This window comes from Onychostoma macrolepis, chromosome 13, assembly GCF_012432095.1.
Source record: "Onychostoma macrolepis isolate SWU-2019 chromosome 13, ASM1243209v1, whole genome shotgun sequence".
In the NCBI taxonomy this organism is placed as follows: Eukaryota; Metazoa; Chordata; class Actinopteri; order Cypriniformes; family Cyprinidae; genus Onychostoma; species Onychostoma macrolepis.
This window is the reverse complement of record NC_081167.1, coordinates 4,882,384-4,910,283: the sequence shown is the minus strand read 5'-3', so window position 1 is coordinate 4,910,283 and position 27,900 is coordinate 4,882,384. Positions and strand designations below refer to the sequence as shown.

General features: G+C 36.4%; 2 protein-coding genes across 4 annotated transcripts in view; both read right to left on the bottom strand.

Annotated features, from left to right (window-relative positions):
• Positions 1–135: 135 nt before the first annotated feature.
• On the bottom strand, positions 136–24,790 carry sft2d1 (SFT2 domain containing 1). Its single transcript, XM_058795687.1, has 8 exons — positions 24,626–24,790; positions 23,554–23,640; positions 20,090–20,175; positions 13,886–13,967; positions 12,880–12,915; positions 12,720–12,778; positions 8,851–8,880; positions 136–902 (listed from the first exon to the last, which is right to left on the bottom strand). Exons 1-8 carry the CDS (start codon positions 24,689–24,691, stop codon positions 863–865), a joined length of 486 nt encoding a protein of 161 aa, XP_058651670.1. The 5' UTR covers positions 24,692–24,790; the 3' UTR covers positions 136–862.
• Positions 24,791–25,752: 962 nt separating this feature from the next.
• The window catches only part of rps6ka2 (ribosomal protein S6 kinase, polypeptide 2), a 53,083-nt gene continuing 50,935 nt past the window's right edge, over positions 25,753–27,900 (bottom strand). For all 3 annotated transcript variants that reach the window (XM_058796637.1, XM_058796639.1, XM_058796640.1), the window contains one exon: positions 25,753–27,622. In XM_058796637.1, coding sequence (XP_058652620.1) covers positions 27,497–27,622 — 126 coding nt within the window. In that variant the 3' untranslated portion in view covers positions 25,753–27,496. The remainder of the gene's footprint in view (positions 27,623–27,900) is intronic.

Sequence of the window (27,900 nt, the reverse complement as noted above, 5' to 3'; positions counted from 1 at the left end):
AAGAAAACAGAGCACTCCCACAGTTGTCATGGAAACCGCATCCGTGGAACCACAGTCTCCTTGCTTAGGCAGTCTAAAAACAGACCAGCCGCTCCAGGTTATTAGGTCATGTGAAGAACACGTGAGGCTCGGAGGTAAGGAACAGATCTGTACAATGGTATAGGTTTATTAAACAGAAACATATTGTAGATGAAGCACAAAAAGAAAGCGCAGGTTAGACGGATGGAATACCATCAGCTGATCTCCTGAGACTCGGTGCGTGGTGAGACAGCTGTCTGAGTTGCCTTGGGCTCAAACATCCAACATTATACACATCGTTATTCTGAACACATCTGCCAGAAGATTATAACATTTGACAGACAAATAACATCACAAACCAATGAAAGAACAAATTTTGAGTATTGCATTTATTCATTTGGTGTGTGTGTGGTATCATACGAAAAGGCTTTTCTCTCATTTTTTGTTAATATATTTGGTAGAAATGCATTTTTTTTTTCTGTACAAAAGTGAACAGTAGTAATTTGAGTTCATTCATAAACATCTCATGTAATAACAAGGCACTTTTTTTTTCTACTGGCAGTATATTAAGCATTTATCCGCCACACACAAAATAAAAATAACAAAAAAGCCTTAGAAAGAAAAAAAAAAAAGTAAGGCTCATAATAAATGCAAATATTACATATTCACCCTTAATATTACTCAATGTTCATTTAAAATTATTATATTAAGACAAAAGAGGAGATGTTTTAAGGTCATGGAGGACAGTGTGGTTTGGAGAAGAAAGAGAAAAACAATTCTTTTTTTTTTTTTTTTTTACATATTTACTATGCAGGTCTGACCGTCAGATGAAATACTGGATAGTTTAGCTCAAGCAGGAGGTGAAACACTTAATAACAGCATCCCTGTGAAAACAAAAAAGACATTTATGTTTACAGCTGACAGAATCACGCACGGATGGGAGGCTCACAGCAAAATCCAGAGAAACAGATGGATAATGAAAATACTGATTATGAAAACCATACTTAATCCAAAATAAACCCATAGCTGCATGTTAATGCGCTTTATTACCTTAACGTTCAATTTAATTCTTTATTCTAAGGGGGGGCTTGTTTTGAACAATTTTTTTCTTTGTTGTAGTTGGGTGGAGCTCTTGCATATTTTATTGTGTTTTGGCGGGAAACCATCGCATGACTAACCCCTTATTGTGCTTATGGAGTGAAGGTTATAGATTTTGATGACTGGAGTGCACTTTTTGGGGCAGTAATTTTCAATAATCATTTGTTAACACTTACAATAAGGTTCCATTTGTTCATATTTGTTAATTGCATTAGTAAAGATAACAATGAAAAATAGTTCTAAAGCATGCATTAATCTTAATTTCAACATTTATAAATATTCAAATCAAAAGTTGTATTTGTTAATATTATTTAACGGATTTTAACAGATGTACTTTTATTAACTAATGATTAATAAATACTGTAACTAAAGTATTGCTTGTTGTAGTATCTTTATTTTAAGGTGTCCTTGTTACACGTTACATTTACTTACTGTTATAATAACAATAAATTGTGCATAATTACATGCAAGTAACCTTAAACCGAACCCTAATCTTAAAGGGATAGTTCACCAAAAAATGAAAATTGTGTCATTAATTACTCACCCTCATGCTGTTCCCAACCCGTGAGACCTTCGTTCATCTTCAGAACACAAATTAAGATATTTTGGATGAAATCTGAGAGCTCTCTGACCCTCAACAATAAGTTGGCACAAAAGTATTCTCATAGCTTCATAGAAGTATGGTTGAACCACTGAAGTCACATGGAATGTTTTGACGATGTTTTTAGTACCTTTCTGGACTTTGAAAGTTTCATGACCCTTGCTATGTCCCTGTCTATGTGAGGGTCAGAGAGCTCTCAGATTTCATCCAAAATATCTTAATTTGTGTTCTGAAGATGAACGAAGGTCTCACGGGTTGGGAACAGCATGAGGGTGAGTAATTAATGACAGAATTTTCATTTTTGGGTGAACTATTCCTTTAACACTAACCATATAAGTAAGTACATATAGTAAATTAATATTGCTCAGTACCTAAAGGTATAATTACACTGTAACAAGGACACCTTAAAATAAAGTGTAACCCTTGTTGTTAGTAAATGTAAGTTAATGAATTAACTAACATCAACTAATGGGGCCTTATTGTAAAGTGTTACAGATAATTTTATTGAACTGCTTCTGTCATGTTTTTAGGCATGTTTCTTTGATGTCTTACTTATCAGACTTCTGTTACAAGAACTGTAAGTAATTTCTGTAAAGTGATTAAATCAAAAATATAGAATATATAACGTACTGTATATGTTTAAAAAAAAATTATTTCACAAAAAGGGACAGTGTGCATTAATCATCATTTATAAATGTAAATGTACCCAAATTAGCCCAAAGGCTAGATTTCATTGGTAGTCCCTTTGCCAGATGTTATTAGGCCAAAACACTATATATATAAATATGTGACCCTGGACCACAAAACCAGTCATAAGGGTCAATTTACATCACCTGAATAAATAAGCTTTCCATTGATGTATGGTTTGTTAGGATAGGACAATATTTGGCCGAGATACAACTATTTAAAAATCTGGAATCTGAGGGTGCAAAAAAATCTAAATATTGAGAAAATCGCCTTTAAAGTTCTCCAAATGAAGTTCTTAGCAACGCATATTACTAATCAAAAATTTAAGTTTTGATATATTTACAGTAGGAAATTTACTAACTATTTTCATGGAACATGATCTTTACATAATATCCTAATGATTTTTGGCATAAAAGAAAAATCAATAATTTTGACCCATACAATGTATTTTTGGCTATTGCTATAAATATACCTTAGCAACTTAAGACTGGTTTTGTGGTCCAGGGTCACATATAGCATTTACAATAATAGCTTTTTGGTCGAAAATGATGGTCCTGTCTTATTAGGAAACAAGAGCAAATGCAAAACAAATATTGAGATGAAATTATTAGGCTGAAAAATATTTATAGCCACGTCGCCCAGTCCTGATATGGAGCTAAAAGATGAGGTAACCATCACGGTCTCCAAGGCAACAGCAGAACAAGGTCATGGTGCCTTCCTCGCCTCAGCCTCCACCCTTTTTCCTCTCTCCTCCGCCTCTGTCACCCTCTCTAAATGTGTTGCTATGCAGACTTTGTCATGCTCAAAATTCACAGGAAGTGGAGGGGGCGTGAAAGCAGTCAAGGTTAAAAGAAAGAGCAGAGAATCAGAGAGAGAAAGAACGACAGAGTAAGGAGGGAGACTGACGAACGTCTGCAGATCTGTTACTCATCCCTCCTGCATTACACGCACCCACACAGCAGCGCGATCAGGAGACTGTTTAGTGTTTAGCCTTAAAAGCTCAGCACATAAATAAATGATGATTAACTCCCCCTGCTTTCTGATGAAATATCGGAGCAACGAAAGCCCCGGCTCTCCAGCGCAGCGAGCGGATTTCCTTCAGAAAAAAAAAAGCTGAATAAGCTGGAACTTAATGATCAGAGAGCAAAAAACAATTTGGGCTAATACAAAAGTAGAGACATTAAGGGATTTTTTTTTTTTTTTTAGCATATTATTCCCATAAATATAAATATGTTATGTTGTTACACATAAGGACAATACAGAGAACCCCTCTGGTAGATATTTTGTCTGGGCCATAAAGCAAAAAAAAAAAGATTTTAGGTTTTAGATTTTATTTATATATTACTTATATGTTTTAATTAATGAAGCCATTATTTCAAGCAGGCATATATTGTTGCCAAGACCTTTAATGCAGCATTAGCTCCATATTAGGGCTGGGCTGATATGGCTAAAAATATTTTTCAGCCTAATATTTTCGGTGTGTCAATATTTCTCTCTCAAACGGTGAAAAAGAGTAAACAAGGAGTTTTGTTTACAATCAGCGAGACTTGAAATGTTCAATGAGATTTTTTTGAGGGATTCTACTCTAAATCGTAGAATTAGTTTTGAATCAATTGAAGTGAATCATTTGTCCATTTCAAAAATGTACATGGAAATAAATCGAATATATGATTTGTACTGTGAAGCACACACACACACACACGCACATACGCACGTTCCATGCTTTACGGGGACATTCCATAGGCGTAATGGTTTTTATACTGTACAAACTGTATTATCTATCGCCCTACACCTAAACCTACCCCTCACAGGAAACTTTCTGCATTTTTAGATTTTCAAAAAAAAACTTAATTGTGTATGATTTATAAGCTTGTTTTCTAAATGTTACTTTGTTACCTACAGTCATGGCCAAAAATATCGGCACCCTTGGTAAATATGATCAAAGAAGGCTGTGAAAATTAATCTGCATTGTTAATCCTTTTGATCTTTTATTTTAAAAATTCACAAAAATCTAACCTTTCATTGGATAATAAGAATTTAAAATGGGGGGAAATATCATTATGAAATTAATGTTTTTCTCAAATACACGTTGGAAACAATTATTGGCACCCCTTCTTATGAGTAAAATATCTCTGAAGTATATTCCCATTCATATTCACAATTTTGAGCTTCCAGGGTGATTATGAACATGAAATTATCCAGCCATGGCTTCCTGTTTCACAGAAATATAAATAGGAGGGAAAACAAAGCCCAAATTCCCTTAATCATCCATCACAATGAAAAAAAAACAAAGAATATATTTCTGATGTGCAGAAAAAGAAAAAATTAGTGAAGTGGCTTTAATAAAAGAGCTAGAGCAGTGAAAATTCCCATTTCCACCATCAGGGCAATAATTAAGAATTTCCAATCAACATAAAATGTTACAAAACTGCCTGGAAGAGGACGTGTGTCTATATCGTCCTAATGCACGGTGAGAAGGAGAGTTTGAGTTGGATAAAGACTCTCCAAGGACCACAGCTGGAGAATTGCAGAAAATAGTTGAGTCTCGGGGTCAGAAAACCTTAGAAAAAAAATTGTCAAACAGCACCTACATCACCACATGTTGTTTGGGAGGGTTTCAAGAAAAATTCTCCTCGCTCATCCAAAAACAAACTCCAGCATATTCAGTTATCAGACACGACTGGAACTTCAAATGAGACTGGCTTCTATGGTCAGATGAAACTAAAAAATGAGCCTTTTAGCAGCAAACACTCAAGATGGGTTTGGTGAACACAGGGATAAATGTGTTATATACTGCTGTATGTTTGATGTTGTGGCCTATATTTCTGCTGGAGGTCCTGGACATCTTGTTTAGACACACGGCATCATGGATTCTATCAAATACCAACAGATATCAATAAGTGACTGACTCTGTTAGAAATCTTATAATGGGCCATGTTTGGATCTTCCAACCGTACAATAATTCAAACACAAACCTCAAAAACAACACAAAGATGGGTCACTGAGCAACAAAACCAAGCTTCTGCTATGGCCATTCCAGTCCTCTGACCTGAACCCTGTAGAAAATGAGTGAACTGAAGAGAAGAAGCACCAACATGGAGCTGTGAATCTAAAGGGTCTGGAGTGATTCTGGATGAAGGAATGGTCTCTGATCTCTTGTCAGGTGTTCTCTAACCTCATCAGGCATTACAGGAGAAAATTTAGAGCTGTTAAACTGGCAAATGGAGGTTTCAAAAAGTATTGAATAAAAGGGTGCCGTTAATTGTGGCCAACGTGTATTAGAGAAAAACATTTATTTCATAATGATATTTCCCCCATTTTAAATTCTTATTATCCAATGAAAGGTTAGATTTTTGTGATTTTTTTAAATAAAAGATCGAAAGGATTAACCATGCAGATTAATTTTCACAGTCTTCTTTGATCATATTTACCAAGGGTGCCGATATTTTTGGCCATGACTATGTACCCACAAGGTCAAAATTTACTGGTATTACTATCCTTGTGGGGACATTTGGTCCTCATAACGTGATGAATACCAGGCACACACACACACAAAGATATTTAGAAGACTGTTGTGATCCAAACTTTCCTTAAAGACCAAATAAATTAATTAATTAATAAAACTCAAGAAAATATTTTGTTTTGTTTCACAGAACAAATAAAGTCATACAGAATTCAAACAAGATGTGGGTGAACGGTTTAAATCACTATGCAAACATCGTAACACTCTCATACTCGAGAGACAAAGAACAGTGAATCTAATCTAATGATGTGGTCTTTAAGAATCCTAATGGCTAAATAAAAAGCGCATTAAAATCATCACGATATTAGATTGCGGATATGCAGCATGCTCATGAAAAAACATGTGCACAGCCCAATGTTCAAAACAGATCAGTGGGATAAACAGCTCATGACGTGGAGCCTGCTCATGCTAATCCAGCAAAAACACAATGAAAAGAGCCCTAACCCATGATTCCCAACCGCTCAACAACAGCATTACTGAGCTTGTCAAAGGGTGCGGCTATTTCTAGGAAAACAATCATCAATGAAACAATGGTGAGAGGGGCATCTAAAGATGAACATCTACAGATAAATGGAAAGATGAGTCAAGGGTTTGGTCTTCGAATGAAACTAAAGCAGCAGGTGGAATACAGAGGGAATCATTCAGGAGGAATTGTTTTCTGAAGCAGGCAGGACGTAAGGTTGGGGGGATGGGGCATCCTGGCTGTCAGAATCCATCAGAAACATGCACCAGCACCTCTGGCAGGAAAGGAGGGGGTTGTCGGGTTCAGCAAGAGATGCTATATGTTATAAATATTATTTTCTATTTAGAGATCCAATGATACTCGACATTCCAGTCAAAGCCCCTTGAATGTTTTTTTGTGTCGTAAGTTGTTTACGATGCCTTTTTGTTTAGTTTAGAGTGTTGCCACAGGCTAGATTTTACATTACATTGTTGCACCACCCCTTTTTATGATTTTCACTTCAATTTTCTACACCACATTATTCTTCTTGTTGCTTTCTGTTGTAATTTACTCACTCTCATGGCATTCAATGGAACACAAAATAGGAAATTTTGTATGTCCATGCTGCTCTTTTCTTAAACACCACAGATAAACAGACCAAAATTCATTTTACATTGATAATCTTCTCCACTGAAATTGCACTACAGTCTAAATACAAAATTTGGGAGAGTTGTTTCTCTTGCCCCTCCTCCTCAGACTCGACGCTCACGCGGGTTGCCATATTGATGACATGCAACAGAAATGAGCACAATTGACAACGGAAGGCAACGAGCCTTAAGCCCCGTTCATACCAAGGACGATAACTATAAAGATAACGATAAATATATAGTTCTAAAAATCTTTTTCAATATTAGAGAATAGCAGAGTCCACACCACAACTATAACGATAAAGGCACAGAGAAACGATATCATTGGAATAATTTTCAGAGCGATTTTTTAAAGCTGATGAACGATACAAACATTGACATCCAATCAGAATCCATCCTGCTATCACAAGCTCGAGAATCTAAAGCGGCAGACGGGTGTGCGCTTAGAATAAACAGAAAATATCATTCGTTGGTGTGGACGCTAATATTGTTAACTTTATAGTTATAGTTATCGTTCTTGGTGTGAATGTGGCTTTATCCTGTAAGGTATGCCATAGAAGTTTATTTTTAGGGTAGAACCTGTGATCTGTGACCCAGTTCGTTGGCTGGATTCCATGGCTACAATACGCCATTGTATGGAAAAGAGCAGCACAAACATTTTTCCAAATTTCTTCTCTTAGTGCTCCACAGAAAAAAATAAAATAATCGAAGCAAACCATGACAGAATTTGCAGTTTGGATGAACTACTCCCTAATTTTACTCCAAATATATTCCTACCCTTTTAGGAGTCATGACATACATGCTTATAAAAAAGATTTCTAATGGATCGATAATAATCTTTAACTGCGTATTAACTAACATTGTCTATCCAAGATATAACAAACTTTCAACAGGTAAGAGCATACATTCTTTAAATAGTCTCAGTATACTCTCAGAAAAAACAAAAGCTGTCACTGGCTTTTCAAAAGGTACACCTTTGTACCTAAAGTTTCCATCCTGGTACCGTAAAGGTACATATTAGTACCTAAAAGCTACCTAGAGTATACCTTTTGAAAGGTACCGCCCCAGTGACAGCTTTTTTCCTGAGAGTGTAGGTTGCCACAATGAGCCCAATTAAAGAAACATATATGGATAAGCAAAATACCTTTTAAACATCTTTGTTAAGGTCTCAGATAAAGAACTTTACTGGGCTCATGACTGCAGTGGAAAAACAAGCAGCCGTCTGCATGGCACTGGGAAAGCGGCGCTCCAGCAGGGGATTAGTGCCATATGGTGAAGGCCAACAGCCGCAAGGCCATGAGTAAATAACAACATGTTTTCATTTAGGGAATTCAGCTCCCCATGTGTACACAACCCAATCCCACCCAACAAACATGAACTGAGAGAGAGGGTGTCACAGTCTGACACGCTGCCATTTGGAGACGAACTTCTGACTTCCACCAAAGTTAACTGGGAGTTAAACTGGCGTATGAGCTAATCTAGTTTAGTTAACTTCGGTGTTGCACATGACAGATAGAGCCCATACAACCTAGGCTACAGCATCAGACTTAACTAGCTGCAGGTCTACAATAACAGTGTAAATATCGTTTTTGTTAACCTTTTTTTTTACCAGTAGAACTTTTACAGTTGCCAGGCAACATTGCACACTTCATTGTGCTAAAATCATTGGAATAAACTGCCTCTCATTGCCTTAATTTACAACATCGACATGACTTATTAAATCATATTTCAGTGATATTTCATTATCTAAATAATAATAAAATGCACAAAATTTTAAAATGTAGGCAAAATCAAATCAATTTTGAAGAACTCAGGTGAGGAGGTGTTTACTTACCGTGCAAATGGAATGTAGGAGATGCTGTACCTAAAAACACACAAACACACAGTGTTAATACCTAATGTCCCATTAAAAGCTTAGCAGATTCAAAAAAATCTGAAAATAAAGGAGTAAATCCATAAGTATGTCATAGATGCCAGTTACAGCTTGCTTTTAAAGTAATGAAATGACGTAATAGTAGATGTGTTTTCCCTGTGAGCTCAAGTGTTCAGGCTTTTATGCTCACCCAATGCTACATTTATTTGACCAAAAGTACAGTTTAAAAAAAACGAAAAAAAAAAAACACTCAGGGTTTTCAGTGTACTTTGATGAACAGAGAATGTATCTAATATATTAGAAATAGAAATATTATGTATTTTAGTAATTTTTTGTATTTAAACGCCTTTACTGTCACTTTTGATCAATTTAATGCATCCTTGCTAAATAAAAGCATTGATTTACATTTAATTTCATTTCTATATAAATAACAATTTACATAATTTATGCATTTATATATAAATTATATAAATAAACTTATAAGACGACACAGACACACACAAAGATAGATAGATATAGATAGACAGACAGACAGACAGTACACTCTAAGAAATAAAGGTACGAAAGCTGTTACTGGGGCAGTATCTTTTCAAAAGGTACATGTTTGTACTTAAAGGTCCATTTTGGTACCTTAAATGTACATATTAGTACTTAAAGTGTACATATTTGAACTTAATAGGTACAAAAGTGTACCTTTTGAAAAGGTACCGCCCCAGTGACAGCTTTTGTACCTTTATTTCTGAGAGTGTACAACAATCCAAAGTATAAAGAATATACAGTCTAAAATAAGTTCCAAAATAAGCCCCGTGTTTCAGTTGATTAAAAAATTGATTATGGATTTGTTACACACTACTGACTTCAAATTAAATGCTAATGCACTGACAGCTTCTCAGAAATGTCTAGCATCAAGGAATCCTCTCTACAGATTTCCCAGTATCCTCTTCATACATGCAGTTAAAGCGGTTGCCAGAGCGACTGCTGTCAGAGAAAGGCTGGCGGTGGTCTGTGTCACAGTGTGAAGGAAGAGAATGTCCTCACAGTGAAACTGACGGCAATTACATGGCCAATAAAATCTGGCCCATTGACGTGTGAAAAACTGGGCAGCCAGGAGCACTCAAATGGCCATCCTCACTCACACACACACACACACACACACACACGTCTGGTTTGCTATGCTTGTAGGGACTCTCCATAGGAGTAATGGTTTTTATACTGTACAAACTGTATGTGCTGTTGCCCTACACCTAAACCTACCCCTTACAGGAAACTTTGTGCAGTTTTAGATTTTCAAAAAAACACCATTTAGTATGTTTTTTAAGCCTTTTGAATTACGGAGACATAGGCAGTGTCCTCATAAACCACCTTCAAATTGTAATACCACTGTCATACCCATGTCATTATACAAATTTTGTCCCTGTAAACCACAGAAACCAGTATACACACACACACACACACACAGTCTGGTATATGTGGTTCACGGGGACTCTCCATAGGCGTAATGGTTTTTATACTGTACAAACTGTATGTGCTATTGCCCTACACCAACCCTACACCTAACCCTACCCTTTGATTTTCAAAAAAAACACCATTTAGTATGTTTTTTTAAGCCTTTTGGTTTACGGGGACATAGACAGTGTCCTCATAAACCACCTTCACGTTGTAGTACCCATGTTATTGTATAGATTTGTGTCCTCATAAACCATATATACCAGTTCACTCACACACACACACACACACACACACACACAAACACACAGTGTTTCCTCTCTGTTCCTCTGACAATCTATCATACTAGAAATGCTGTGTAAAATATAACATGACATTCAAAGTTTTCTTAAACTTTCAGGCATAGCTTTGTCAAAGCAACATCCAAAGTTTGTTTAGAAGAACTTTTCTAGCTGTAACAGAGAGAAACCATGTGTGTGGAATCCATATAAAGTTAAGACATTTAGGTTTAATGTAGCAAATAAAACACTCCACAAACACACAACATTCCTCTCGTCTCGTGGAGTTTGTGTGAAGTAGTGAAGCGGTGAGCCTCGTCCACCTGGTTCTGCACCTGTGCGCTGTTCGTGGCCAAGTGAAAGGGTCAGGACACGCTTAGAGGATCAGATTATTTCTGCTGCCCAGTTCCACTTAGCTGCTTTAGTGGCACGGGAATACTGCCCATCTGCCCGTCTCTCTCTAACTATCATTCTTGGGCAGTGAGCAGCCTTTAAGAGCTCCCTCATGTAAGTCAAAGCATGGACAAACTTACAGTTGAAAAAAAGATACATTGAAATGGATGTGGTTGCTAGGATAATTTCTCTGTTATAGTCTCTAGATATGGCCCTACAATTATTTTTTTCTTTTTTTTTCACCCGTTTTAACAACCAGCAGATGAAAATCATTTAATTCCTTAGAACAGAAATAGTGCAAGCCACACAATTTAAGGCATCATTTAATTTCTTGGAAAAAACAGTACAGACTGAATTACGTGCAAAGTTTAAAAGCGTTTTGGGTTTGTTCAAATCCCTAAACCTAAAGGTGTGGTCACATTTACTGGTGTTTTGCAAAACTTTGCGAACAAAATCTTGTAATTTCAAGAGTATAAACTTGATTGGGAATTTCCCATAAAGACAAAATATTTCCACAGTCAACAGTTTGTTCACATGGATTCACCGCAATGACCAACAGAAAGCTGACTGGTTTGGCTTTTGTGCGAACTCTGCTTCATACATCGCTACACTGCTGATATAGCTTTTTCGTTTGCAAAATAATAATAAAATGCTTGCATTTTTCCTTAGTTTCTTGACAGAATGTTTTACTTCAGTCTTAAGGAACACCATCTTCCATCAGTTACACCTACAATCTACCTACAGTATATAATCAATCCTCTCATTAGTCACATCACTCCTTCTGATCATGCGCCTATTTCTGGCCCACTTTCTCACCTTGCCAAGGACTCGACCACCTGCCTCTAAACCTGCAGCCAGACATTGATGACAAATTGCATGCATGGTTTAATTAACAGGTAATCAGCCTACACTAGATGATGTTCACGCAGCAGGGTTCCAGGGAAGAGCAGAGAAAGCTGCTAATTTGTTTTAGGTACCCTGGGCACAGCACTACCGAAAGTGCTCAGGTCTTTAGCTGCTAGTGTGATTTAGCATTTGGCCTATAGTTAAATTCCAGGATAAGCTTCATGAAACACTCATACATATACACAAAGACTAATATCATGATATCACCAGTACACTGAAACTTTATCTTTAGATGAAAGGTCAGCAGGCTAGGCTACTGCATATGACTGTATTATCACATTCCGTGTGATTTGCGATTTCCAGAATCGATTATAACTAAAACAATTATATTTAAATGTATTAATTCATAAGCTGACTTTTGAAAGATTATAAATTATTTTTAAAAAATCGTAAAATTCCATACTTTCAATGACATTTTATCCACCCATCTATGTACGATGTTTCATTCAAACTTCATGCGTTATTTCGTTCATTCAATCATTCATTCATTCACTTATTTATTTTTTATTTTTATTTTATTTTAAGTTTAATTTGAGGCTTTGCCAAGCTGGTTTATTTTGAAAAACAAAACCTTTTCTAGTTACTTTCAATTACACTAACAGTAAACCAAAAACTGCTTTAAAATCTTTTAGAAACCATCTAAACATAAACAAACTACAAAACTGAAGTCTCTGAGTAAGACAAACATTTTAACAAAGACATAAAAAAAGTTTTGTTTCAAACAATAATCATTTCTTATTAGCTGAAACAAATCTTATACATATATACATGCATATGTTTTAAGATGACTCACAGTCTATCACTTACCATGTCATAGCCAAAAATTGCAAAATGCAGAAGATGATCGCCAGACCCCTTTTGCCCCACTGCAAGGCAACAAAGAGAAATAAAATATGAATAATGTACATTTTCTCAAGTGACCAGTCAACCAAATATCAGCAATGAACCTGTTATGAAGAAAGCTTACCCAAAACACTGCACATAATGTCAACACAAGGAATAGCTGGGGGAAAAGCACACACAGGTTAAGAAACAACGATCAAATAACCATGGCATAGAAAAAGATTTTTCATAGATGTCTATGCTTGTATATAGGTGGAAACAATTAATCTATTAACAGCTGGTGACATAAACAATCTGGGATTACTCCAGATAATATGATATTAGTGAGTCAAACACCTATTATTCTCTTTATAGCTGGCAGTAATCCAGAGTAATTAAATAGCTCGACATATTTTGAAACTTGAATGAGAACTGCAATCATAAACAACATAAGAAGGTGCCCATCATACTTCTGCATAGAAATATGTAGCAATCATTTGATAGTCTGGTTACAACAAGCTTCCTATTGTGTTGTGCTGGAGCAAGTGTGAACAGATTCAGACCAAAAACAGATTATATGGGAAAGTGTCACACAGAGCCACTGTGATTTTTCTGGATTACTACAGCAGTCCTTTGAATCTCTTAATGCCTCGTAGTCCCTTTAAGAGCCTCTGGATTTGTGACTGTAAAAGGCTGCAGCATTCCTTCTGCCCTGCTAGCCTGCATGTGCATATCTGTAAAGTCCCAGGCAAACTGTTACCTATGTAGATATCCTAGTCTCATATCACTCAACAGTGTCTTTCTTGCATTATTTTAACTATAATATATCTATATTCTCTATTCTGTATCAATATTCTGTTTGTTTAATTGATGTCAAAATATGCTATATATATATATATATATATATATATATATATATAAAATTATTTGTTTGAAAAGTGTGCTTGTGCATTGTTATTTTCTTAAATGCACTTTGTTCGACATTTTGTTATCTAATATAATGACAAGGTAAAAAGAACATCTAATAAGGAGAATATCTAATAAGGATGAGTCAACTGTTCTGCTACGAGGTTAAATTCGCCTTTCCAAAATGTCTTTTCTCATTAGCTCTCCAGTGCTGACGCAGTGTGGTGGGCCAGAGGCTTTCTTACCAGCATCATAATAGTGGCTATGAGCCTGGTGGGCTCAAACATTCGCTTCAGCTGTTTGAATGGGCCCATCAGGAAACAGGTGCTGTGACAAACAGAGACACAGAATGAGCTCAATCACAAGGCACATGTATCCATCACTCACAGTAAACACCAAAGGTGCTCATTAGGTGCATTAATCAGTCATTAATAATTTAGGAGAAGAATATGTTGATGATATTCATTTCCCACTTTCATGCATTTCCTCCAAACTTATTTCTTTACGGATGTCAACTGAAAGTAAAATACTACAATACTATATAGTACTCAGAAAAACGAATATGCACAGTTGTATGCAGTGTTACATGCAAACATAAAACATTCCATGCTATTTATTTAATATACATGCATGTCTGACAGATTTTGATAATTGAATCATTTTGCATGTGATGGCTCACATGATGAGAGAATGTTCAGAAGTTGATAAGATTCAACTGAGATTTAATGTGTCAGGTTAGATCATCAAGCAATGTTATTGTTATTGTGAAAAATTGTAGGCAATTGTACTTTTTTGTACTTTCCACAACACATGCAATTTGCCTAAATTAATAGGAAATTTAAATCTGATGTGAAAAAGTAATTCATTGTTCAGAAATATGAAATTCTAAAATCAAACCAAAGTGATTTAGAAAAACTTTAAACTTGAGAAATTATGATATTTAATCATTCAATCATTACTTCTTTACTTTATTAATCAGATCTTTGAACAGTAATCTAATCACTGAAATAGAGTTCAGACAGACTAACTAAAATGAACTAAACAGACGCTAAAATCTGTCAATGGATGTCTTGTAAATTAAACAGGCAAATTAAAAACACATTGAAATCATTATTAACTTCATCACAAGCAAAATCATCACAAATTTATCACGAATATTACCAAGCTCTTGGTAGTAGCTACAAATTTTAAATCTCTTGACCTCACGAAAGCAAAACTGCATTGATTTTCACTTGAGTGACAGGAAGACACCAAAGGCACCAATTAGCATAATTGCTGAATCTATATAGCTTTTTTTATTATTAATTTATGCTGTGAGACATCAGCACAATCAGTTAGCATCACAATGACGCAGACTCACTGAGAGTAGATAGTCTGTGCTCAGGTCCCAGGGGGCTGAACCCATCTCCCCTGCATTACTCAAGCAACCTTAACCAGGACACTCATTAGATCACAGAAACACTAATGCACGAGCCAGCCATGATGTCATCCTCTCTCCTACGAGAGCAGGCATCGAGGGCGGCCATAATCGGACATTTTCAAACGCGGTCTAACCGTCTACAGAAGAAAAAGGGCTTGTTCGCTTGCTTCTCCTCTACCATACGAGTTACTTCAAGCTAAATGCAATAAACAAAGACCAAGACACGAACGATCTGAATTCACAAAACCTGTCAAGAATATGCTCAGATCTTTTTTCAAAAGAAACATGAAACCTATTTTAGGATTATTTTTTGTCATAAAAATTGAGCCCCCCCCAGTTCCAAATACAAATACCAAAAACAACTCAAACGTCATTCTCATTACTATATTGCAAAAAAGAAAATGCTATATTGTACAATAACCAACAGGTCTTCTAAATGTAAATGCAGAGCTGTAAATAAACAGCATGATCTGCATCATGTCTTCAGTCTGGGTCACGGCCTTTAAATGAGGTTTCCTGATGCTACCTGCTAATATGTCATGCCAGTAGGTTTCCAAACCGCTACCATGCCCAGAACCAGTGTTGTGTATTTAAAGCAGGTAACCCAGACAGCATGACCCTTCACTTTAAAGACTTCACCTCTGTAGCTCTGTCAGGACAAGTCTGTGATTAAGGACAGAGTCTGGTTACTAATCAAACCTGATCGGAGCTTTACTGAAGTGGCCGAATGGCTCAGTTTAATGATTTCTCACAGGGTCTAGTTCTTCAAAGTAAAAAGTGGTCTCCGGATATGCAGAGGTGCAGTCTGGGAGAATGCCAAGGGAATTCTTCTGGGTCACTTTTCCATCTCACTGCCCTGGTTACTAACTGGGTCTCTTCCTGGTTCCTGCATCATGACTGGAAATAAGTGACTGCAATGTCATGCTTTTCTGGAATTTTAGCTACATTACACTTCATTTACATCCAAAATGTTCCAGGTAGTATTTCATCCCAAAATCAAAGGGGGAAATTTATATATACTTTTTTTATTCGTGACATTGCAACTGCTGACAGGTGTGAACTATCATGACCAGCAGGAATCATCTGGCCTTGATGAACTTTGTTTGGCTATTCTCAAACTGTAACTAAGGGTCAGGGCTCATCATGCAAGACGACCTGGTTTCTTTCTTAGTGCTTTATATCTTTCCTGTTGGTAATAATAAAAGTTAACGACACACTAAACACTGACAAATGAATCATCAACTGATTCAAAACTAGACCGTGCATAGACAATTCAATCATCCATTTAAAATATTGTATTGATTACTGAAACCATTCAGCCTGCTGGTGATTTCAGAGAACCAGACAGACCCGTTTCAGTCTTTGAGAACAGAACATCTTGCCACATGGCAACCCAACAACACTGTAAGAGGAGGAGAACAAACTTCTAAGCCCTACTTAAAAGACAATGCATGTCAATGGGAGCCAGAGTACATTTGTGAAGGGAAGTTACAAGACTTTGACAACTTGAAAAAGAATGTTATATTGCCATCCTCTGAGCTGGTGCATTGACAAAGCACAAAGTTATGAAACCACAGCAAATGCATGGTTTTAGAGGACTAATCCTGCCAGCCTCTTTATGCAATCATGCCTTCAGCTGACATGTAACAAAGACATGAACAAATTCCTGATGTGCAGGTCCATTTTAGGACAACTGTAGCCACTTGGGAGAGTGTTTTTTTTTTTTTTTGTCATTTATGTTTTCATATTCTGTGAGCAGAAAACTAAATCATCAACAAACAAATAAAAAAACTACAGCTGATCTGGGCAATGCAAGCAAATCACTAACAGATCATTTTGGATTCTTTTGAACGCCCAAATGTCAAAGTAAAAAATTATTTATATAGTGCTTTTCACAATACATACTGTTTCAAAGCAGCATTACAGAAAATCATGATGTTAATGTTTAGAATATTTTAATATTTTCATGCCTCACAGTTGCATTTCGAAGATTGGAGCTGGGCTTTAATCTCATTTACAAAATGTTCTAATAAGGTTTACAATTTGTAATGATACAAGCAATCAAGCAGTTGAGATTTGCTAAGTATTTATCACTCTAGGGCAGTGAGTATACTATACAGCATGCATGTGGATGTATGCATGTATACAGCATTTACATGCTGTGACCAACTTCAAATAAAGAGCAGGGTGATAATATAATTGCATTTTTTGCAATGAAAAAAACAACAACAACAACAAGAGTCAGCTGACATTTGCTACATATACATATATATACATATATACAGTATCTCACAAAATTGAGTACACCCCTTACATTTCAGCAAAAATTTTAGTATATCTTCTCAAGGGACAATACTACTCAAATGAAACTTGGATATATTTTAGAGTAGTCAATGTGCAGCTTGTATAGAAGTACAAATTTACAGTCCTCTAAATATAACTCAACATATAGCCATTATTATCCAAATAACGGGCAACAAAAATGAGTACACCCTAAGTGAACATGTCAAAACTGTGTCCAAAGTGTCAATATTTTGTAGGGGCATCATTGTTATCTAGCACTGCCTTCATCCTCCTGGGCTTGGAATTCACCAGAGCTGCGCAGGTTGTTGCTGGCATCCTCTTCCACTCCTCCATAATAACATCATGGAGCTGCTGGATGTTAGACACATGGTGCTTCTCCACCTTCCACTTGAGGATGCCCCACATGTGCTCCATAGGGTTCAGGTCCGGAGACATACTTGGCCACTCCATCACATTCACCTTCAGCTTCATCAGCAAGGCAGTTGTCATCTTGGCGGTGTGTTTGGGGTCGTTATGTTGGAAAACTGCCGTTCGGCCCAGTTTCTGAAGGGAGGGCATCATCTTCTGCTTCAGAATGTCACAGTACATGTTGGAATCCATGTTTCCCTCAATCAACCTCAACTCCCCAGTACCAGCAGCACTCATGCAGCCCCAGACCATGAAGCTACCACCACCATGCTTGACTGTAGGCAAGACACAATTTTCTTGGTGCTCCTCATCAGGGCGTCACCACACATGCTGGACACCATCTGAGCCTCATCCGATCAGCCTCATCTATCTTAGACTCATCAGACCACAGGACATGGTTCCAGTAATTCATGCTTTTGGCCAGGTTGTCTTCAGCAAACTGTTTGCAGGCTTTTTTGTGAGCCAGCTTCAGAAGAGGCTTCCTTCTGGGATGACGGCCATGCAAACTGACTTGTTGCAGAGTGCGGCGTATGGTCTGAGCACTGACAAGCTGACCTTCCACTTCTGCCACCTCTAAAGCAATGCTGGCAGCACTCATGCATCTGTTTTTTGAAGCCAGCTTCTGCACCTGACGCACAGCACAAGGACTCAACTTCTTTGATCGACCCTTGCAAGGCCTGTTCCGAGTCAAACCCGTCTTGGAAAGCCTCTGTATGACACTGGCCACTGTACTGTAACTCAGTTTCAGGGTGTTTCAACTCCTTATAGCCTCGGCCATCTTTGCAGAGAACAACAATTCTAATTCTCAGATCCTCAGAGAGTTCTTTGCCATGAGGTGCCATGTTGAACATCCAGTGGTCAGTATGAGAGAATTGTACTCAAATCACCAAATTTTAACTGCTCTAAAACAAGATACACAAATTTGTATAGTCCTGTCAAGCAGACAAAAACATGAACATGATGAATAGGACATGTGGGTTTGCATGGTTAAACGACGTATAGCTGTTTTCACGTAGGGTGTACTCGCTTTTGTTGACAGCTTTTTTGACAATAATGACTGTATGTTGAGGTGTTTTCAGAGGACAGTAAATCTTTACTGCTATACAAGTTGCACACTGACTACTCTAAAATATATCCAAGTTTAATTTCTATAGAATTGTCCCTTGAAAAGATATACTAAAATGATTGCCAAAATGTGAGGGGTGTACTCACTTTGTGTGAGATACTGTATACATGTAAGGGATAATCAACAGCTAGCTGTGCATTAAAGGATTTGAATGCACGACGTGGAGGCAAAAGAACCGCCCGACGCGAAGCGGAAGTGCATTAATATAGAACAATGATTAAACTGACTTGAAACTACCTGTGCATTAAACGGTTATACTGCATACCTGCCAGCCAATCAGAATCCAGTATTCAGACAGACCATGGAATAAATATATATATAGAATTACTGTTTGTATGCAGGAAAAATAAGGATAACAGGTTTGTAGATTTAGCAAAAAATAAACAATCAATAGGGGTTGACCAGTTTGAGACTAAATGTTGTAGTCACTGATAAATGTGACCCTGGACCACAAAACCAGTCTTAAGTCGCTGGGGTATATTTGTAGCAATAGCCAAAAATACATTGTATGGGTCAAAATTATAGATTTTTCTTTTATGCCAAAAATCATTAGGATATTAAGTAAAGATCATGTTCGATGAAGATATTTAGTAAATTTCTTACCATAAATATATCAAAACTTCATTTTTGATTAGTAATTTGCATTGCTAAGAACTTCATTTGGACAATTTTAAAGGCAGTTTTCTCAATATTTAGATTTTTTTGCACCCTCAGATTCCAAATTTTCAAATAGCTGTATCTCAGCCAAATATTGTCCTATCCTAACAAGCCATACATCAATGGAAAGCTTATTTATGCTTTCGGATTATTTTGAAAAATTGACACTTAAGACTGGTTTTGTGGTCCAGGGTCACAAATGTAAATTAAATCAAAGAAAATATATGATTGCTACAATAATTTTTGTAGCTGTGTCGAATGGTTAAGCCTGCATGCCATCCAGGCGACAACACGTAAAATAAATTATTGATTTTATGTTTCATAACATTTAATGTAGCATAACTAATAATATTCACAATAAAAATGTGGGATGTGTGCCTTTTACCGGTTTCATATCTGTAGAAAGTGTCAAAACTGTAAAGCACTTAATATACAGTGAATCTAATCACACATACAGAATAATGACACTGAATCGACATTTAAGAAACTGTTCCATTGCATGCATGCCCAACACCCAGCCATAATTACACTTACCTTGAAATTGCTGCAACATTTCCAAGGGTGTAGAATACAGCAAACAAATTAACACCAGCTTTGGGCAAGAAGAGGAGTGCAGTTCCCTGTTTCAGAAGATGTAATAAGACTTGTTAGTACATTTTCAAACATTTCGCTGAAACAACCTGTCTGTGCTAAAGAAAACCATTTTGATTAAGCCTCTATCAAATTCAGAGTTTGTACATGAACAAATTAAGCAGTCCTGCCACCTAGTGGTCTTACAAAGCTTTTGCGCTGCATAAAATATACAGTGGCCCCAATTAGTGTTTGGAACTTAATCACATTTCAAAACTGTATGAATGTTGTTGCATGCGATAACAAAAATATCACATTCATGAAGTGGTATGCTAGAGCTTTTATTACAACTAACTTGTTTAACCATGTTTGCATGCAGTGACCAGTCCAACAAGCAGGTGTCAATGTGATTTTTAGTGGATTTCTGATTCACACAGATGTTATAGTTTTAAAAAAAATCCTCCCTGGTATGATGTACAGCAGTCTGCATGCATAGTTTATGGTTGCCGCTGTAAGTGTTATCAGTAATGTGTTATCACTCTGCTGTGGCTAAACCACACACCAACTGAAAGCAATTGGTAGGGGGAAAAAGAACAGGGTGGTGTCATTAGGGCATCCAATTCCACCCATTTGTGATCATGGTTTCACATGGGTTGTACTGCAAAAAGCAATGGTGTTTTGCTGCCAATTGTGTGTGTGAGAAACACAAAAATCTAACCTGTTATTCAAACTTCTCAATTAACATTTACGATCGTATATATATTCAAACTGTGCATATTCAGGCATATTTGTTGCATGGCAAGAGCTTATGTAACATGCAATGATCAATGGTGCTTAGTAGCATTTCATCATTTTTAAATTAAAGCCACAATATGTAAGATTTTCTGGTAACACTTGTTAACTATTAACTATGACTTTTCCCCTCAATAAATTCCTAATTTGCTGCTTATTAATAGCTAGTAAGGTAGTTGTTAAGTTTAGGTATTGGGTAGGATTAGGGATGTAGAATAAGGTCATGCAGAATAAGGCATTAATATTAATATGTGCTTAATTAGCACTAATACATGGCTAATATTCTAGTAATATGCATGCTAATAAGCAACTAATAGGTTGAACCATAAAATAAAGTGTTACCGATTTTCTTATTAAAATATCCAAAAACCACTAGAACAGTGTTATATATTTTGCTGACTTGTGTACTTACATTATTACAAATGTTTCGAAGAATGTTTAAATCCAGAGAAATAAGCAATTTCAACTAGTGACACGGACCGTGTCCTTACGTCATACACCCTCGACTTTCTGGTTTTATTTTGTAGAAAACATGGAAACCCCAAATACACTTTAATATGTTATGCATTTTATTAGACAGGTGACGAACGCACAGAGTAGCATTATAACAGATCTTTCAACACACTCAAATGCAGTGTTGGGCAGTAACTAGTTACTAGTAACTTAGTTACTGTAATAATATTACTTTTTGCAGTAACTAGTAGTGTAACTAATTACCAATAAGATTTCAGTAATAATATTACAGTTACATCCATAAAACAGCTTAGTTACTTTTGATGCCTCAACCCTGCTGATTTAAAATACAACAATTGAATAATTCCTAGATTTATTTTCATAAAAAGTCGCACATACATGTGATGTCAACAGTGCAGCATACAAGCTTGGAATATGGAAAAGCTTACATTCAGCAGATAGAAATATTGCATTATATTGATTTTGTCAGGGAAAAAGATGATCTGAACACTGTTGTGTAAGTTGTGGCTGAACTTTACTCTGGCATTACATCCCACCCACATCCCTCTGATCAGCATGTGGTACATTATATGTGGCATTAAAAGGCTTGGCATACGTGGCATTCGACTTCATGCGGCACCGCAAAGATCGGCTGCCGCCTGACAAAAGCAATGCATTCTTGTTAGAACATTTGTCCGACTTTGATCGGCGCTTGCAGCCGCCTTACGATCACATGTGCCATCAAAGTACCGCGTACTTTAATTCACAGTAATTCACTTTATCTGTGATAAGAGTATGTGCGAGCGTCACTAACGGGAACAGAAAGTGTCTGACTTGACGTCTCCGCTTTTAATCATTTTCTTTTACTTTTAAGCGGCTTTTAAGTATCGTCATTTCTGTCATATTTTCCAGCGTTCTCCTCCAAACACTGTGTGCCATGTGCTTTGATGTATGATATGGCCAGCATACTCTGTGATGCGACCGTGTCCCCTCCCCTCTGTCCCATACACATATGTAAATAACATATAGGCTATTATATATATATATATATATATATATATAGGTAGTTTACACGATAAATTTGAGCCAAGTTTTCAAGATGTGTATACGAAAATAAATTGCAGACCCTGTCAGGAAAAATTATGTCTGACCCTTTTCACATTTTGCATGAGGAATATGTTGCATATGCTAGATTGAATTGGCTATGTTATGTAAATCTTCTGTGTATCAGTCTGTAAAATTAATAAATCAGAATTGGGGGTTCAAATAGGCCTCTGGGCTCTGGAAGTTAGAAAGGATTCACTATTCTAATGCACTGTATCCGTGTGTTTATACTGTTGTTTTTTGTATTAAGGTGCGTCTATTGTGTTGTTTGTTTAGTAATTATCGATGTGAACTGATGTGAGACACGCAGTGAGATCCAAGACAAATTTTGGAAAGACTTCCAACAATAAAATGTAATTGGATTGAAAAAGTAATATTAAAGCTAATAAATGCCTCTAATTTTATTAATTTAACAGACCTTTGAAGTTTGGGCAAAAACTTGTGGAAGTGATGTGTTTTATTTTTTCATATGGTGATTGTGAAACACGAAACACATCACTTACATGATTTGATGGTGAAATTTGTTATTTTTAATGTTAATCGGGTCAATTTTGATCAAGAACTATGCGCTGTGACTTTAATTCAGCGCAAGCGGCGCAGGAAAAATTGACTCGGTGCCGAAACAATCGCGGCACTGCGCTCCTGCTACGTGCTACCGCATAACTACTTTCATCTTACCCCGCACTCTTTCGCTGTTATAAAACAAATAGACGAGCTGGAATTTGCACAGTTTCTGTGAGCAGTAAAGCCCGCCTTCTCGATTTGACTGACTATTTCAATCATTTTGACATTACTGAGCAGTGCAAACATTTATTTATTAATTTATTTATTTGTCATATACTGCCAAACATCAAATATTGGGGGCGACAATTTGGCCATCAAAAATTGCAAGTTAACAATCAAACTTTTGTCAAATATTGCCAAACATGGTAGTTACAGCCCTGGGGTGAACTATTCCTTAAAAGAGTAACGTAACAACAAATTACTCAGAGTCTTAGAAACCAACTAGGCCTGTGTGGCTGCAAATTGTTGGACAGATAAAGACCTTCATGGGGAAATAATGAGGAAAGTTAACTCACAAGTATTGAGCACAGGACTCCTGCTGCAAAACAAATGACAAACCACTTCACCCGTGTGCCGAAACTGAGTGTTGCGCCGTCCATGATCTACAGAGAAGAATCACAGGATGTCACATGGTTCATAATGCCCCATGAACAAACATCAAGGGTTCATGCTTTTAGCTTGCTTTTGACTGCATCTGATTCATAAAAATGCCTCTTGATTTATATATGCACAGACCCACAGGAAGAAAATGTACTATTGTTCTTGCTTTCTCTATAAAACTTCACATGTTGACCATCCATGCACCACACCCTAAACTGTTAAGATTAACAGAATGGTTGATACTTCAGAGATAAATACATGTGTAGTATATAACTAAAAACAACACATCACAGCACTGTAGAGCTCACTGTGCATGTTTTGAAAGTATGATGAATCTTAAAGGCATCACATAAAATATGACACCTCATGATATTAACCCTTTAAGACACTACTGTATGTAAAACATCAAGTGTTATTTTAAATGGAAAAACAACTAAGGTCTGCAACAGTGTGTTTAAAGCCCAGTTTCAGACTGGCTTGCAGAAACTAAACAACATCCAGAGGTCATGAACTCACCTCACATGATCCTTCCCATCAGGAAGCATGTAAAATCAGCAATGTTAACAAATATCATTATCACATAACAATTATTTGCAAACACACAGAAGACAGAGTAACATCTAATATCAGTATGGTTCAAAATAGAGCAACACTACACTGACTACAAAGTACCATGGTAATACTATGGTCTGTGATATGACACTACCATGTTGTTGTTGTTATTATTTAACACTGTCATGATGGTAATAACATACTAGCACAGTATTCTTTGAAGGACACTAGAGTACCATGCTGTATAAATATGGTATGCTTTTATAACCATGGTATTAACATCTGCTACCTCTACTGTATCACAGCACTTTTATAAGAACCAAAAGGAAGTTAAAATACCACCACTGTGTGAATTTACAGTACTACATAAACTCTACAGGGCCTATCAAATACAGACGAAGTCACACTGCAAATAAACACACGTTCTCCTTGTACCTGTGCTGTAAGTCCCACTTCTTCATTCTCCTCTCGTCCACTCAATACACGACGCAACTTGTCCATCGTTGCTCGTCAGGTGAAACAGTGCTCGGTTGAATTTTATTCAACACTTCCTAGAAGTTCAGCATTGACACACAAACCAGACGTTACTTTTCCCCACCCGTATTCCGATAAGCCCCGCCCTTCATCTGATCTCTGCCCACAATGGTTGGGCGTAGTAAAATGAGTGACCCCTAAACTGACCAATCGTAGACAGCTTTTAAATCTCGATAGCCAATCCGGACGTAGGAGGCGGGCATCACGAAAATGTAGATGCGACGTGGTTCTGTTTTTAAAGTGCCCGTCAAATTCTGACGCACAAAGACGTGCTAATTATTCTTATATATTCTTTATATGAGAAATGCATATTCTTAACATATAAACTGTTTAAAATGAGAGTTAAACAAGCACTCAATTTAATTCCATTTTTGTACAGTGTGTTTAGATACCTGTCATCATTAATGTTTTCAGGATGGAGACAGTGGGCCCTATTTCACTTTAAAAAGCAAGGGCATCCCAAGTCCCTATTTTTGCAAAGAAGTATTTGTGACCCTGGACTACAAAACCAGTAATAAGGGTACATTTTTCAAAAATGAGATTTACACATCATCTGAAAACTGAATAAATAAGCTTTCCATTGATGTATGGTTTTTAGGGTGCCAAAAAGAAAAGAAAAAAAAAAATCTAAATACTGAAGAATTAACTTTAAAGTTGTCCAAATGAAGTCCTTAGCAATGCATATTACTAATCAAAAATTAAGTTTTAATATATTTACAAAATATCTTCATGGAACATGATCTTTACTTAATATCCTAATGATTTTTTGATAAAAATCGACCATTTTGACCATACAATGTATTTTTGGCTATTGCTACAAATACACCCGTGCTACTTATGACTGGTTTTGTGGTCCAGGGTCACGTTAAGGAATTAAATATAAATCCACTTGAAAATGTCCTTTCCAGGACACTGTTATGAATATGTGAATGTACTCATTTATATCAATTTCAAGAAATGACACGGTCCACAATTCATTACCACATATAATAATACTGAGACAAGTTTGATCACATTTTTATGTTGTTTATTTATAAATTGTTGGTATACAAGCCAACACAGGGCATAAAAGTATAATTTCTTTTCTAGCAAGGAAAGATCCTAATGATATTGCTGTTTGGTTGGTAGTCACTGTCTCTACACCTGATGTACAGCATTAACTTAAGCTAGTAGAAGCACTGATGCACTGACATATACCTGTTTCGGGGGATTGTTAAAACAGAAGGGCAACAAATAAATCAGCATCAACAACAACAAAAATTTAAAGCTTTTCACGTTTAAAAAATAAGCCACACCAGCAAAAGATAAAGTTTGGCTGAAGGTCCTCAAACAGCCCAGAATGTGTTTCTCTACATATCAGAGCTTCATTTTTGGAAAAGGTGTTGATCATATTCATACAAAAATACTGGACTGTCAATTTATCTTACAAAAAAGGTTATTTTCATCTGTACTGCTATCATTAATCTTTCAGAGGCTGCTACAAATTGTTTATGGCATGCAAACATAATTTCCGAATATCCTTAAGTAAGTTTCACAGAGCATAGAGTGCTATGTGTGGAAAACAGATTTCCTTATAGACTGTCATGAGTTAATGCGTATAGGCAAGTTGTGATATTTAATGGAAGAATGATGTAACATTGGTAAACTTTAACATAAACTGAATATTATGATGGATAACTATAGGTGTAATAGCAATGACCTCAGTACATAAATCATGTTTTCAAGATTGTTGATCTAAAGACTTTACAACAAATTTTGGTAGTCTAGTTCAAACACATTTTTACATTTCCATGAAAGTGAAAATGCATGGACATGTTTATATTCTAAAGTTTTTATTTCTTTATCATCATTCAATCAATCTAGTGCAAAAGTGTGGCACTTGTTTAGGTTTCATGTTTATGCATAAAGGTCACTTAAAAATAAATAGATAAAAAAGGTAGCGGATATCTTCAATAAACACATCAATATTTAAATAATTAAACAGAAATATAAATAAACATGCATTTTAACAAAAACATTTATAAATAAATAAATAAGTAAATAAAACCAACATTTTGTGGTGCAAATACGCAATATGAAAAAATAAAAATAAAATAGAAACATTACAATTAAAAACAGCTGTTTTCTGTAGTCTCAGCATTACATAAGACCAATATAATCACCAAAAAGATCAACTAAAAAAGTAAAACTGGGACATTATAGATTTTCCTTGTGCTTTCATTAGCATGTTAGAACCATTTGTTTGTCATACAAATACATCCTGTACATGGAATGCATGTTCAAAAGATGCTCATAATGCTGGCACGTAGCTAAAGGTGCAGCACTGTCACCATGATAGACCAGAGCATCTTCTACATGACTGTAATTGAAGTGTCTGCAGCAAGTAAGTCGCAACAGTTATGAACGACCACTGCCCGCACACAGTTTGGGAATGATAACTGTGATCTTTGTTATGCACCGTTAAAACTACACACTTCATGATGCTACACTCCTGAAGTCCACAGGGGTGGAGCACACACAGAAAACCAGCATCACGTTCTGAAAGATCTGTTTTTGAGCCCCGACAGCTGTGATGTTTGCATCTGGCCCTCATCAATCTCTTGACATCAGCAGAGACATTTGGCAGATCATTTGTCGCTCTTTGGAGATTGCTCTGACACTCTGTGGTCAATCCAATTTTTCCACTTTGCTCCGGATGCTGGTGCCTTGTCTGAAGCCGGCGCGCTCTGACATTTCTTAAAGCTGTAGAAGCTCAAGTGTCTGGCTGGAGTGCTATAAACGAGTGGATGTGAGTCTTTTCATGCCTCTTCTCTGAGCCAGACAGGAAGAAAGCACTGGCTCCAGTTTTGGGGCCTGAGGTGATCGATTCAAAGCTGAGTATGTGGCAGCCATCGCCCCCTAGGAAATAATGTCATAGGTTGAATTAATATATCATAAAGTATACAATGAGAAAGTACAAATAGTGATCTGTGATCATTTAAAGTTTGCATGCAACAATACTTCATACCGTTCAAAGGTTTGTGGTCAGTAAGATTTTCTTACTTTTATTCAGCAATAGTATATAAAAAGAATCAAAAGTGACAGTAAACACTTTTTTTTATTTATTTTTTTACATTGTTACAAAGGATTACTATTACAAATAAATTATGTTGATGATTTAAACTTTCTATTCATTA

Coding starts and splice junctions, on each gene's coding strand:
- sft2d1 (XM_058795687.1), bottom strand. CDS start 24,691: ATGGACAAGTTGCGTCGTGTATTGAGTGGACGAGAGGAGAATGAAGAA. Junction 23,641..24,625: donor AAGTGGGACTTACAGCACAG/GTACAAGGAGAA, acceptor TCTTCTCTGTAG/ATCATGGACGGCGCAACACT. Junction 12,916..13,885: donor TAGCCACTATTATGATGCTG/GTAAGAAAGCCT, acceptor CTTTTCCCCCAG/CTATTCCTTGTGTTGACATT.